A 15,939-nucleotide genomic window follows, 5' to 3' on the forward strand; every position below is an offset into this window, starting at 1 on the left:
TTCAAAATGACATTTCCCACCAATTTTCAAACTTGATTTCCCACCAAATTTCTCATTAATTTCTCACAAATTCTCACCACTAATTTCTCACAAATTCTCACTACTAATTGAGCACCACATTGACCTTATTTATAGGCCATAGATAAGCATGTGGTGTGATTTACATGACACTAATAATGTCTAAAATTGAGACACATAGGGCATTTATGATTTCAACATATGGCATGGATAATGGAACATATGAGGTTTATGAATAAAAGACACATAGATGACATATAGAGCATGGATTTTGAGACATCTAAAAATCGGACACTCAAGGGTTATTGGGTATCTATTTAATTAAAAATTCATAATAATTTAATCATTATTACAATAAATTGACCATTTTTTAAAACGAGTTAGCCGTGTTTTTTTCCTTAATAAAAAAGAGAGAAAAATCTACTTATCTTTTTGTTTGTTTTTTTCTACTTATCTTCTCCTGTCTTTACCTACCACTACCCCATTCTCCACACAGCAGAAATCGGGCGGCTCCCACAGCCAAGAATTTGCATTCAATCTGAGGATCCAGCAGCAATTGGCGGTAGGCGATTCTTCTATTATTGAACACTGAAGGTAATTTCATGCTTTATTCTTAAGCAATGGCTGTTCAATTTCCATTCAATCCTCCATTTTCCCTTTAATGTCTTGCACTGTCTTGTCTTTGTTTGCTAAATACTCTGATCCATAGTTGCCTGGGCAGCTAAGCTAGGATTTGATCTCTTTTATTTAATTAATTAATAAGCTAATCTCTCCAACTTCCCTCCCACTTTATGGATTAAGAATTAACTCAAGATTTGGGGGAAATTATGGAGATTGAATCTGGGTTTGGTTGGAGAATAGAATAGGCTGAAAGCAAGTAGAGATGAGTTAGGGCTTGCTTGGGGACCTTGAAAATCAATTTAAAGTGAAAATCAAATTTTTTTAATTTGTCAAACATGATTAATGGAAAGTAATGAAAAAAGTGATTTTGGTCCCTTTGGTCCTTAGTTCTCTATCTCCATTTCTCTTATTTTTCCTAGGTATTTGGGAGTTTTGTCGAGGATTTTTGGCAATGGTGTTCTTGACAGAGGAAATAATTTTGTTTCGGTATCTGATAATGGTTTGAGGAGTTCTCAAGCTTTTGCAAATTTGCATTCTTAATCATATGAAAGGAACTATATCCTCTATATCTTCAAATTGCTTGCCTTCACCAGCCATTACAGAATTATGAAACTTTTGGTACGGTCTTCAAATATAGAAGAGATGAATTTCTCTAATCTTGATACATAGAATTAAACATGGTCGTTTGGTATGTTTATGTTAGATTCCAAGAATTGGAATTGAATAGTGAATTCATACTGAGTATAGTTACAGATTTAGGAACTTTTTGCCATTGTTCTGCCTTTTTTAATGTTCAGTTTTATATCTATGCAGTGGTGTGACTACTTCGAATTACACTGAACTAAGTCAATAGTATACTTATGTTTAGGAGAGAACTAAACTAAGTTTTCTTTGCTAACATGAGCGTGTAGCTCAGCGGTAATTGACATATATTTCTGCTCCAACCCAGAGGTCACGAGTTCGAATCCACTCACCCCCACTAACCTTTTCTTTGATCTACATTATATCTTAGAGGGCAGATAATTAAAGCAGTTAGGTTTGGGGATTTTAGATAACTGAAGATAGACTCTCCACGTTTTTCCACTCTGAAACATATAGAAAAAAAATTTCTCTAATCCCATTTTAAACAAGATTTTTTATCACGTTCAAACAAGGCTTCAACTCATAATTTCTTCTTCTTCTTCGTCTTTTTTTTTTTTGTGATTTTTGAATATCTATATCATGAGATAGAAATGTCAAATCACTAATAATGAATAAAAATATATCATAAGATTGTATCTTGATTTGATATGCCTGTTTGAACATTAAATCGATTGAATTTTGGTCCTATTGTATATGCACTAGCATAGATGAAAATATATCGTATATGGAAACCAATAATTTGCCACAATCCATCCAAGTATTAAAAAGAAATATCAAAATAGTTATCTAATAGTAAGTTTCAAAGAAAGTTTAGATTAGCTATAGGCCGTGCCATTCTCTAGCCTCTCCTCATATGAAGATTGAGTTTTTTCAAAGGAATTAGAGAAAAAAGTGAAGAGGGGAGTGATCGTGTCCAATGGCCCCAAAGGGTGTTTCTATCTACTTTGTTCTAGTTCTTCCGTGGTTTTTTTTTCAAGAAGTAGCATGAGTCGAGATTTAACAAAGACCTATTTTGTTGTTGTGGAGGCGATTTTTGGGAGGGGCTTTCTTTCCTGCTGGTTGGGTATCGAGAATCTCTCCGTTGGATGTCGATAGTGTTGTTGTGGCTAACAAAATAAAAGACAACATTGTTATATATGGTTCGTGGTTTTATCATCAGGGTGTTTTGAAGAGTTATCATACTCAAAATTGGAGAGGGTAACCGCCTATGATTTATTTGGATGACTCTAAACGACGGCGGAGGTGCGACAGCGCTCGACTTGAACACCATTTTGGAATTTGTTGAGGTTATGAGTATTTATTGTATTGAGATTCACCAGATTTGGGAAATTTGCTTAAACCTTCCTTACCAATAGAGAATAAGGCAAACTTTGGAGGCAATTATTTCCCAACACAATTCTAAATAGGGGTGCTATTATTGACAAGATCTCTCAATTAATTATGGATTCTCTCCCGACATCATGAGTATAATTATTTTCCTTCACAGATCCTGATTGCGCTCTTCTGATCTAACCCTTACACTTAGTGGTCTTATTTTATTTTTTAATTTTTTATAAAAAAAATAAATAAATAAAGGGACAAAGAAAAAGAAGAAAAAAGATGGCTGGCAAATAATGATAATCTCACAACCAATAATTTAGACTTTTTAATTTGAAGTGTCCTTTTTTTTTTTTTTTTGGAGTACAGAATTTAAAAGTGTCAAACAAAGCCAATAAGGCTACGTTTAGTATATCAATAATGACAGATTTGGGTATCACAAGAAAAAGGAAAATCGAAAAAGGCAAATTGCTCGCTGGCTTAACAAAGATTCCTTGTAACGACGTCGTTTATTTGCCAACTTCTACCCCCACCCACCATCGATTTTTCCTACTCGCTTTCTGCTTTGACCTCTGCCTTCGCTCCTTTGACTCTCAATTTATCGAAGAAACTGGATCTTCGTAACGCAATCTTTTGCACTGTGGTGGTGAACAAATCACTCTGCTCTGAACTTTCGATGTTTCACCGGAACCTTGCTGATGATAAGCATAATTTTGATTAAAATCGGATCATTAAACTCATCTGCTCTCGGGAGAATCCTCGTGGGATCCGCAGATTTTCAATTTTTTTAGGTATGTTGTTGTTGTATTGGCTCTGACTTGTATGCAAGTTTTTAAATCTCCCCAGCTTGTGGGTTCCTCTACTTCTTTGTGAGGCGAACTAGTTATGCTGAACTTTGGTGTGTTTTGGTGAATTGGGTTCTCGATCATTCCGTTTATAGTGTTGGCCTCTTGGTTTTGGGGAAGGTTTGATCGCAAGGATTGGTTTATCTTTCTGGGTTAGCTTTTGTTTTGACTGAGATTGATTTTTTTTTTCCTTTTCTTCTATCTGAGCGCGTGATTCTGATTCTTGTCATAAAGCTGGATAATTATATTTTGAGATTTTTCTTAAACTTCCATGTTTCTAGTTTCTTTGGCATCCCATTTCTTGTGCTTAATGCGTTGTTGCTATCCTCCAACGTTTGACTCTGGCTGTAACGAATACAAAGACATTTGTCTCACGGCCCATTTGATGGATATGTAAACTGTGCAGCATTTCTGGTATTGATTTTGAGAATTTTTGAATCATTTTGTAGGAATGGCCTCAACCAAAGATACAAATGGCAATGGGGAAATAGAAGTATCTAATAGCAAAGAAGGAGAAGCTCAAAGTGCTTTCCACTTTTCTACATCTCAAAAGACCTTATTGAATGATGAAGTCACACAAAGAAGATCCCCTGTTTCCATTACTGTGGTCGCTCCTATTAAGAGAAGATTCTTCAAATTTGGCTCAGCATCTGCTAGGTTCCTGCAGATTGCCAAAGATAGAGATGAGGTTTCACGATCTGTGCATTCTTCAAGTAGTCACCATTTTCGAGAACGCCTAAATGAAGTATTTTCTAAGAAAATTGATTGGGCTTCACTTCTGAACATGAGCAAAACATGGATCAGAGATCCAATGAACATGGCTCTCTTCATCTGGATCACTGGTGTTGCTGTTTCAGGTGCAATCCTATTCCTTGTCATGACTGGGATGTTAAACGGTGCATTGCCCAAGAAGTCCCAAAGAGATGTTTGGTTTGAAGTCAACAATCAAATTCTGAATGCATTGTTTACCCTTATGTGTCTGTACCAACATCCAAAGCGAATCCACCATCTCATACTTCTATCTAGATGGAAACCTGAAGATGTTGCCAGACTTAGAAAGCTTTACTGCAAAGATGGGACTTATAAACCTCATGAATGGGCACACATGATGGTGGTTATAATTCTCCTAAACGTGAACTGCTTTGCTCAATATGCACTTTGTGGTCTTAATCTGGGTTATAGGAGGCCTCAGCGTCCAGCCATAGGAGTAGGAATATGCATATCCGTTGCGATTGCTGCACCTGCCATTGCTGGTATCTATTCCATTATTAGTCCCTTGGGGAAGGATTATGATTCTGAACTCGACGAGGAAGCACAGCTTCAGAATCAGACAGTCGTTGGTAATCAACAAGAACGGTCTAGGTTGAAATCACTAGAGAAAAAATATTCATTTGCTACAAGAGATGAGCATAGAATTATCGAGAACAGGCCGCAGTGGAGTGGCGGGATACTAGACTTTTGGGATGATATATCTCTAGCATACCTTTCCCTTTTCTGTAGTTTTTGTGTATTTGGGTGGAATATGGAGAGACTGGGTTTTGGAAACATGTATGTCCATATTGTGACATTCATTCTGTTTTGTATGGCTCCTTTCTGGATTTTTCTCTTAGCTGCTGTAAATATTGATAACGGAACTGTTAGGACGATTATGGCCATTGCTGGGATTATTCTTTGTGTGTTTGGTTTACTTTATGGCGGTTTTTGGCGGATACGGATGAGAAAGAGATACAATTTGCCAGCATATAACTTCTGTTTTGGCAAGCCTGCTGTGGCTGACTGCAGTCTATGGCTTTTCTGTTGTTGGTGTACTCTGGCACAGGAGGCACGGACTGGGAATTCTTATGATATAGTACAAGAGAAGTTTTGCAGAAAACAAGCAGAGACAGATGAGAGTAACGAGGCACTCGGTGAAGATGACAAATCCGGTGCACGTTCTCCGCTTGCAAACGCATCCAGCCCATCTAAGATTATCACAGGTGATTCTCTTACTCTTAACTCAACGGGGTATTATAGTCCAGAAAGACTACTTGCTTCAGTGAAAGAAGAACTTGCAGAAGGTACAGATAAAACTATGGCGCCGCCTTCTCCTTCTTTGATTCAGAGAGGAGCAACGTAACTCAGTTAAGCCAGAGGCTTGGAACTTGTGGTATGTAAATAGAAATATGTTGAGTCCTTTTGTACTACTTTTGTGTAAAATGAATTGAAATTGCTTCCATTTTCTTGAGTATTCTGTCCATTACATGTAGAGAGCTCCCACGGGAATTTGCTTCATACTTTTATGATTTTGAGTTTTATTCAAAGACCCATGTAGGCTATTTTGGCTTATTGTGAAGTATGATAATAGGTTTTTGGTTAGGCTTTGCTATAGGAAACATGTGTTTCCTTATGTTCTTTGAAACAATTGAAGCAAAGAGCTAATAATTGTTGAAGGGGAAATGAGAATGCCAAAAAAAGGTCTTAATAGAGAGGATATTATCTTTTGAAGTTTGTTGATACCATGGATGTTGTTGTAATACCTTTAGACCAAAATCCTGTTGCTATATCTGCTTTGTTCCTGCTGCAGATTTTGTGAGAGTAAGGCCAGTTTGGTAACGTTTATGTTTCTTGTTTCTCGTTTTCAATTTTATTGAGAAACTTAAGCATTTGACAATCATTTAGGTTTCTTGTTTCTCATTCTTTCCGAAACATTCCCAAAATCGTATAGAAATTTTGGAAACAATAGAATCAAGTTTCTTTCTTCTTTTTTCTATATGAAACAAAACTTTCATTGAGAAAAATGAAAAAGATAAAAAAAAAAAAAAACACCAAAAAGGCCTAAAAAGGGCATACAAAAAGACAGCCCAGCAGGAGGAAGCCCCCTAAAAAAGGACTCCAATCCAAAAGAATAAGACCAAGCGAATAATTACAAAAGTGCTGAGAAACCGAGCCTCATGACGAAGTATTAAATCTAACAATGTTCTAAACATAGTCCATAGACTTATCCACCCTCCTAAACACTCTATGATTCCTCTTCAGCCAAATACCCCATAACATAGCTAGAAAGCAAGCTTGCCACAAAAAATGACCCTTATCCCGAAAAGGGGGGAATAAGAGCACTTCCTCCATCATAGCCCTACAATCCCTGGCACAAACCTAGGAAATCTCGAAGCACAAAAAGAAACGATACCAAAGATCCTGAGCAAACTGAGAACCAAATTTCTTATTTCTTGTTTCTACATTTACTTTTGTTCCTCCTGCAGATTTTGTGATTGCTTAGGGTTTCCTTGATGATGTTCATGTTTCTTATTTGTTCGTTTCCGGTTTTGTTGAGAAACTTAAAGCATTTGGCAACTATTTAGGTGTCTTGTTTCTATTTTTTAGGAACACTCAAAATTGTATAGAAATTTTGGAAATATCATCATAAATTTCTTGTTTCTTGCTCCTGTTTTCAATTTTTTTTTTCAAAACATAGATAAAATTATTGTTTTACCGTTCTTTGACACTTATAAAATGCATAATAAATATTAAAAAGTGTTTATAAAAATTAAAAATTTTGAATACTTAATTGAAAAAATAATTTTTATAAAAATTTATTGGCTACCTTCCTTTTTTCAATAAAAAAGGTAAAAAACAAAAAATGGTTATCAAATGCAATTATGTTTTTCTTTATTAAGAGGTAGGAAACAAGAAACGAGGATATTACCAAACAGACTCTTAATAATATATTTGATATAGTCGAAGGACCTATAATGAGCTCAAGACATCAGCTATCTCCGTATTGCTATAATAGTTTGGTATCATACGCGCTCCTATGAATTTGCTTTTGACTTCTAGCCTAGATGACGTGTACGAAGCGGAAAGTGTCCTTCCTACTCCGTCTCACACAGTCGCACCCTTTTTCTACCATCTATCCTACCGATTTGATTGCTTCTTAATCTTCATCTTTGTGCTGTTTCCATGACGCAGTGGGTCTTACATTTCATAAGAATCTCCAAAACCATAAATTGGATATTCCTCTTCCTCCCATTGAATCTCATTCTCATGAACTTTTCATGTTCACCCACTGCAATCACCATCACATCACCATCACACAACATCAGTAAGTAGAAGGAATGTAGCAGACAAGATATTGGTCCCTGTACTTTTTAAAACGTCATACTTTTAACTTTTATTCATTTAAGTTCATATACTTTTAAAACGTCTATTTTGGTTCCTATACTTTTTAAAAGTGACTATTTTTGGTCTTTTCATTTTCATTTTTATCTATCTCGTGTTCTTTCAACAAAAAAAATTTAACATGACACTTCATTCATAAATTTCTTGACGTATACCATAAATTTGTATTAAAGGATCCCCATTGTTTATAAAATTTGTGTTAAGATTTTAAAAATAGAGATCAAATTGGTCTCTTTTTAAAAATAATGGACCATAAAAGATGGTTTGAAAGTGCGAACAAAAGTTGAAAGTACAAGAAGTAAAATGAACGTTTTGAAAATATAGGAATTAAAATGAACTAAATTCAAAAGTACGTACAAGACTAAAATAATATTTAAATTTTTTTAATTCATTGACCAAATATATATCATTATAGGTTAACATTATCATCACTAAAAGAATAAAAGTCACATATATAATTTGTGCAGTCTTTATATGGACCAATCTCTATGATGCTTTAATTTATGGACCACAGTTTAGCCCCAACAGTCAACACCAGATCCCCATGAACCACAACCACCATTTTTTTTCTTTCTTTCTTTTTCTAAAACTTTCAAATTTCTCTCTCTTAAATTTAGGGTGGGTGAGTCAATTTTAATGTTACACTATCAATTTCATCAATCTAAATTGTGAACTCGTATGAGTATTACAACCGACATTAGTTAAGGTATTACTTGCCTCCCTAAGTTCAAATGCCGTGACCCGTTTTGTTGAACTATAAAAAATGTTTTTTTAATTAATACCTCCAAAATCTCAATTAACAAAACACTCGAAATGATATTTAATGTCCAAACCTAATGACAAAAGTACTTGAACCTAGCCACAAAATTGAGCAAATTAAAAACCCTCAAACTTAACAACAAAATGCTCAAATCTAATTAATTAAAAGCATCTACCACAATTAGAAAAATTAATACTTGCAAAAATAGGACATCCAAGTGCTCAAAGTCTTATATAACGTAGGCTGATGTTGCCACCAGCAAATGTTAGACTTCATATAGAAAAGGCTCTAAATAGGCACACATGGTAGTTTAGAGTTGAAAGAGCTCGAAGTTGGAATTCAATAGTCTACAAGTTCATCCTTGAGAGTGAAGTTGGAAGAATCTCTGTTGTCGTGTATCCGATGATGCTAGCGTAGTCAAAAGAATGGGTCAAGTGGGAATTGATTTGTTTAAGTTTTCGAAGTTAGTTATCTTAGTTTTATGTTTTATCACCTTCTCTGGAGAAGCACCTCTTTCCGATGCTATACTTATATTTTCCAACATGTATCAACAAGCAAGTGGGGATAACTAATCATTAAAAAATGGGATCATACCTAATCGAGGAAATTAATTGCAACCTTTAAGGTTTAAATTGTTCAAATCGAAAGTTTAAAATTAAAATTGATTCACTCATCTAAGTTCAAAGGTGCAAATTGAAGTTTTTTTTTTTTAATTAATTTTATTTTAAGAATATAGCATTACAAAGGTGGGAAATTAAAATCTTGTAAAAAAATAATAATAAAAAGCTAACATGATAATCATTAGTCTAAGTTTAGATTTGCTTCATGTATTAATTCAACAAGCCAAGATTAATTTTTTCATGAGAATATGTAATAATTAGCTCCATGGATGAATTGCTGTTGATTTAGGCCACCACATGTAAAAAAAAAAAATCTAAAAGGGATTTCTGGAGAATTCCAAAAGCAAGGCAAATTTTCCCATGTGATGTTATAAAAGTGGTTCAAAGAGAAGACCCAATTGTGTAATAGACAGTATGATGATAGGGAACAAATTAACACCCAGTTGATAATGTTTATGTTTTTTTGTTTCTTATTTCCATTTCTTGTTTCTCGCATTCTCTTTTACGATTTTTGTTTCTTGTTTTAAAACGCCTACCATTTTAAATTAAATATTTAGTTTTTATTATATATTTTATAAGTAAAGAATGATAAAATACTATTTACATTTACGTTTTGGGGGGAAAAATAGAAATGAGAACAAGAAACTAGAAATTTGAGGCCCCGTTTGGTAACGTTCCTATTTCTTGTTTCTGTTTCTTCATATTTAATGAAGAAAAATGAATTGCATGACTCAAACACTCATGAATTCAAGTATGATAAAACAATTTTTTTTATTGATGTGTTGGAATAAATTGGAAATGGGAACAAGAACGAATAAACTTGTTTTGGTTGTTTTCAAAATTTCTATACAATTGCAAGAATGTTCCCAGAAAAAGAGAAACAAAAAACAAAGCTAGTCGCAAAATGCTTAGATTTCTTAAGAAAATTGGAAACAAAAAACAAGAAACGAGAACGTTACCAAACAAGCCTTTAATTTTTTTTTTGTTTATAAAATTTCAAACACTTATGTTTCTAAACCATTGAAAATGAGAAACGAGAAACAAAAATATTATTAGACGGGTCTTAAGAGATCTATACGAGGATTAGTTTCTACCTTGTGAGATGGTTTTCAAAATTGGCACAAAATAGCAATAATTAGCCAAAGTTGAGTAACTATCATAAAGACGAGTTGCTCATAGTATCCTATCTAACCAAGGAAATGTCCAACAACCTTGAATTCTTACTCTCTTTTTGTGGGCTATATGATTTAATGATTCCTTAAAAAAAATTTAATAGAAAAGAGAAAGATGTGATGATCATTCATAAGAAAGTCACCTACATGATTGAACCTTCCTCGACTTAATTAGAAATTTATAGACATTTCTTCTATTCTTCTAGGTATAAGAATACAACTTCAAGACATATTATAAAACACTTGTCACGCTCAACAATCCGTATAAGTCTTCGTAATTTTATTTTTGACATTTCACCTAAAAAGCCTCGAGAAATTGGATGGGTTGACTTAAAATTTTGTACCAGTGAGATATGTCTGCTCTATAAAAGCTTGTTTTTCTAATATTTTATTAAGTCACCCCATCACCTGAAATTACTCCGGCGTACTGCATTTCTTTCTTCCTATCGTCTTTTTTTGGTACAACATGATCAAACTTACAACCTGTTGATTGGACATACATACCAATTATAGTTGAGTTATGCTTGCTTTGACTCGTCCTTTTTCTTTTTGTTACTTTTCTTCTTGTCTGTTTCATTTTAGTAATTTACGTTTCATCTTCTGCTTTCACTTTTTTTCTCTCTGAAAATTAAAAATCAAAATGTTAGGTTGGAATTTTATTTTTTGTTTTTTGTTGTCGTCAAAATCAAAATCTTTCGCTTATTATTGTTTTTGTTGAATGCTTATTATTTTTTCCTCTTCTCTCAAAATTAAAATCTTTCGGTTTATATGTTTGTTCTTTTGTTAGTTTATTTTTTTTCCTATGATCTCATAATCAAAATATTCAGTTTATTTTTCCTTTTGTTAACTGTTTTTTTTTCCCTCTTCTTTCTCTACTGTCAGAATAAAAATCTCCAGTTTTTTTTTCTTCGTACTTTCAAAATCAAAGTCTTCAATTTATTATTATTATTTTGTTAATTGTTTGCTCCGTTTTTCCTCTACTTTCAAAATCAAAATCTTCAGTTTAATTATGGAAATAGTTCTATCGCTATTGCTATGATTAAAATAAATGAGGGAGAGGCACGTGAATTAATTTGTACGATAGGGTGATGTTATAAAAGGTTGAAATAACAAGTTTTTTTAAAAAAGACTGGACATATCTCATTAACGCCGTCAAATTTATGTCATGATACCCAAGAGCGTTGTACCACTACCAATGAAGATAATTTAATGAAAAACAGAGTTACGTTCGATGTTGTTTGTATTTTCGAATATGTGTTTGGTAGTAGATTTAGAAATTGAATATCAATTTAAAAAATCAATATGGGTTAATAGTATATTTGTAAACTAGTGATTACCAATAAAATATTTAGTTCAATCTAAATATTTTTGATTAATTTATTAATATAAATTATATAATTTACATGTTTTAGTTTCAGGGAAAAAAATGAATGAGTTTATAAAATGAAATAATATTTTTATCAACGTTTTTAACGTTTTTAAATATAGTTATGCATTTTAAAGTTTCAAATTTAAAAGCTACTGAACAACACTAAACTTTTGTTTTCAGAATTTGATCACTACGTCTAAAAACAGTTTTAAAAAACAAATGTGCGAACCATATAATCATTTAATCTAATCTATTTTATTAAGTGAATTGAAAAATAACAAGTAAAATTATGCATACCAAACGGGACTAGGAAGCATTTTGACACCTCGTCAGCTGTTTTATTTATTTCATTTTTTTGAGATTTTAAGAACCTAATTTCAAGAACCCAATTGAATGACATAAGTTTTGAAAATTGTAATGATATTGACCCAATTGAAGCGATATCATTTACAAAACGTTAAAAAACACGTTTGATCTTTGAAATTTCATTAAAGTAACGTGATCATTAAACTTTTAAAAGTAATGATGGACTAAATTTACCCTTAAAATTTTGTTAGGACTTAACAAAAAATCTGAAGTAGGATGTCAACTAGACTATTTAACGTCACCTTGCAAACTTAAAAAACAAATAGCGAATGAACATGCCTCCAACCGAAGAAACGAAGCAACAGATTTGGTATTTCCTCCGAGTGGATTTTCCGTTTCAAGACGTTGAAGTTGAAATTAACTAAAAAGAGAGAAAAAATGGTAAACTACAATGACATAACAAAAAGTATGGTAAAACAGAGGATTTGGATATTTTGGTATTTTTCTTGTTCTATTTGTCAAAATGAGTACTGGCCGATAAATATCTAAATATTGATTTCTACCTTTACTCTCGTAGAATGACAAGTGCTTTGAAATAAAACGAGAGAAGAGAGAGATTGTTGGTTTCTTTTTAACTTTTTCATGGTTTATAGAGTAAAAAAGAGCCTTAAACAACCAACTTCTTTCTTTAGAATTATGGGACTCCCACTTACATCCTTGAACACAATTTCTTAAAAGAAAAAGTGTTTTTTTTTTAATAAAGCAAAGTTAACCCATTAATTAATTAGAAAAGGGAGATTGATTGTAGTTATAAACAACAAAATATAACAACTTTATGAGGTTATTTTGGCAAATTGTTAAGTTGAGGAGATTCTATTCTTCATAGTACCTTTGTCTCTCCCTCTCCCTTTTTCCCTTTTCTCTTTAGACCTTAAGATATATTAAAATTAAACTATCACCCACTCTTTCATGATAATTTAAAAATTTTAAATACAACCATCAAAATAAATGTTTTATAATAAAAGATAAGAAAAGGATTTCTTTTGATGGGCGAGTAGACTTGTGACGCAAGTTAGATTCAAATCCTTACTTTAAATATGTTCCCTTTCCACGTCTATTTTGGTTCCCTGCCTCATTAATTTTTAAATATAAATATTTGGATGCGAAATTTATTAGACATTGTTTCGACCTTTTTTTGTATTTGATAGGATTTACTTTTTAATCAATCATGAGACATGGTTAGCAAATTTAAGAGTTTTTCTTTTAAATAAGAATTCTCCGTGAGAATTTAACTATTTAAATGAGGATCCCATTAAGGTTTAACATTTAATTGAGAATTTCTTTTAAACAAATAATATTAAATGGTTGAGCTCAAAATAATAATAATAAACAAAGAATAGTTTCCTCGTGGGGACCTAATCCTACCAGTTCTCCACGTGGAATCCTGTCTCTCCTCTCTACCAATTCTCACAAAATTTCGTAGGGAATTTCATGAGATAGGAATGAAATGAGGGATGCGATAGAAAGAGAAAGCCATCTGCCCCGCCCCGATAACACTCGTAGCTTACAAATCCGTTTATGGGAGCTTCGTATCCAATGGTTCAACGGTTGGATCATTCCTAATTAGCTTAAGGACCGAAGATGATATTAACTGACTTTGTGTATTTTTTGTGGTCTATTTGTAGACTATGAATCTTTCCTATCCAAAACCATGGTGTTAAATATCTGTCGATACTTCAACATTTTCATCGACATATCTATGTTTTCATGAGTTCGACATCGACATGAAGGGTAAATCAATATTTCCATCACAGTACAAGAAAATCAACAAAATATGAAAAATATCAACAAAATATCACTAATATATACATATTATTAATATTAATTATTTTTAACTAATTTAGAAATAGGAAAATGTGTATTTGTTAATTTAAATATTTTTTACGATTTTTTAATTTTTCTAACTTTTATAGAAATATCTATCGATATCGACATTTTATCGATATTTCCATGAAATTGAGACTTCGATATTCTCATCGACATCGACATTTAAAATCGTGTCCATAACAGAAATAATGGCGCGGTAATGTTAGTGAAAGAAATATTAAAGTACATTTGGAAAAGAAGTATATAACTTATTAATAACAAAAAGAATTATATATAAACCTTTCTTTATACTTGCACGCACGGCTGAGATATATTAATCTGTTTGGTACAATTTTAGTTTCGAAGCCTTAAATTAGTTTTAGATATAGGATTTTTTTCCCGTATTCTAGTACAACAACTGAGGTGAGAAGTAGGAGTGTTCACGGATTGGATTGGTCGGATTAGGAAGGATTTTGGGACTAACCCGAATTTTCGGGTTAGCCATATATAGAAATCATCGGGTTTGGATTGGATGGTCAACCCAACCCAATATTTTCGGGTTGAGTTGTCAGTTTGTATTTCTTTTTATTTTTATTTTTTTATTTTCAATTATCATGACGGCGACAGGGAGTTAGGATTAAAGTTTAATGGACGGTTGAGATTAAGATAAAAAAAGGAAGAATAAGATTTGAAAACCTTAAATGAAGGGCGATGATTAACACTAAATGGACGGTAACTATGAAGATAAATATATTATTAAGAAAAATAGAGATATATGCATAACTTTGGGTTGGGTTGAGTTGACCCGATTTTTTAAAGGTTGAACCCGAGACCCAACCCAACCCAAGGCTTCATCTAACCCAACCCTACCCTTACGGTTTGAGTTGGGTTCATCGGGTTTTCGGGTTTTTTGAACACCCCTAGCGATAAGATTCGAATTCATTACTTCTTAGATCAAAACAAGTGCCAATTACGTTGAATTAAGTTCACTGTTTTCATGTAAAACTTAAATATTTTTCCCTTTAAATTTTCTGAGGACTATAATTGGAATGAGTTACGAAACACATTTTTGTATTTTGTATAATTTTATATTTAAAAAAATATATGTTCAATAATTATTTGGACATTTGAGATAGGTGTCTACTTAGTCCCTAAAGTTTCAAAATGAACACCTTTGGTCCCTGAGATTTGAGGTAGGTGTCTAATTGGTCTCTGAAGTTTCATAATGTACACTTTTGGTCCTTGAGGTTTAAATTAGGTGTCAACTTGGTCCCTGAAATTTTAAAACGAACACTTTTGGTCCAGAAGTTTGAGAAATAGTTCTAAATGGTCCTTAATTTTTTTTTACTGTTATTAATTAATATTAAATGACGTGGCAAATTGCAATTAAATTGTTTATTGTAGTTGGTGATGTGGCAAATTATATTAATTAAATAATATATGTCCGGTATGAATGGCGGACGGCGAAGGCAAAGACATGGTGGTCACCTGAAAGGTAGGAGAAAGAGAGAGGAAGAGATGAGGGGAGGAGAGAGAGTACCATCGTCTACACATATATTATTTAATTAATATAATTTGCCACGTCAGCAACTACAATAAATAATTTAATTGCAATTTGCAGTAAAAAAAGGACAATTTAGAACTATTTTTTAAATTTCAGGGATCAAAAGTGTTTGTTTGAAAAGTTCAGAGACCAAGTTGACAACTAATTTAAACCTTAAGGACTAAACATATTCATTTTGAAACTTGAAAGACCAATTAGACACCTACCTCAAATCTCAGGACTAAAAGTGTAGACCAAAAATGTATTTTGTCCTAATTATTTTTTTGTTATTGATATAAAAAAAATATAATCGATAATCGTGAGCTATCTTTTATTATTTCAAATTTTAAACTAAAAAAGAACTCAACTTTTACATAAAAAAAAGTCAAAATTATTATGTTAAATTTCATTGTTCAAATACTCTTCTTTTATAAATAAAAAAGGATAGAATAATTACTTTTATTGATAATTGAAAAATTAAAAACATAAAATGAGAAATAAGAAATAAACATATATTTCAATATAAAATAAGTAAAAAACATAAACATCAAAACAATGCCTCCTAAATTTCACATAAAAAGATTTAGGTCTTAAATTTTTGAAATAAATATATTATATATAGAGTAAAAATAAACAAACAAACAAACAGGGAATGGGACCATTTTTATAATATATTAATATATTATTTTTGTGATTTCCAAAGAA

General features: G+C 32.3%; 1 protein-coding gene across 3 annotated transcripts; it reads left to right on the forward strand.

Moving 5' to 3' along the window:
• The first annotated feature begins 454 nt into the window (after positions 1 to 454).
• Positions 455 to 5,927, forward strand: LOC111021340 (uncharacterized). Of its 3 annotated transcripts, none has more exons than XM_022298260.2 (2): positions 455 to 612; positions 3,893 to 5,927. In XM_022298260.2, exon 2 carries the CDS (start codon positions 3,895 to 3,897, stop codon positions 5,557 to 5,559), a length of 1,665 nt encoding a protein of 554 aa, XP_022153952.1. In that variant the 5' UTR covers positions 455 to 612; positions 3,893 to 3,894; the 3' UTR covers positions 5,560 to 5,927. The 3 variants fall into 3 exon arrangements, with proteins under 3 accessions (XP_022153952.1, XP_087974025.1, XP_022153954.1); XM_088117899.1 differs by lacking the exon at positions 455 to 612 and adding an exon at positions 1,940 to 2,523; XM_022298262.2 differs by lacking the exon at positions 455 to 612 and adding an exon at positions 3,074 to 3,389.
• Positions 5,928 to 15,939: the final 10,012 nt, after the last annotated feature.

Source organism: Momordica charantia (assembly GCF_013281855.1).
Source record: "Momordica charantia cultivar OHB3-1 chromosome 9 unlocalized genomic scaffold, Mcharantia_2.0 BLBB01000009.1, whole genome shotgun sequence".
NCBI classification, from domain to species: Eukaryota; Viridiplantae; Streptophyta; class Magnoliopsida; order Cucurbitales; family Cucurbitaceae; genus Momordica; species Momordica charantia.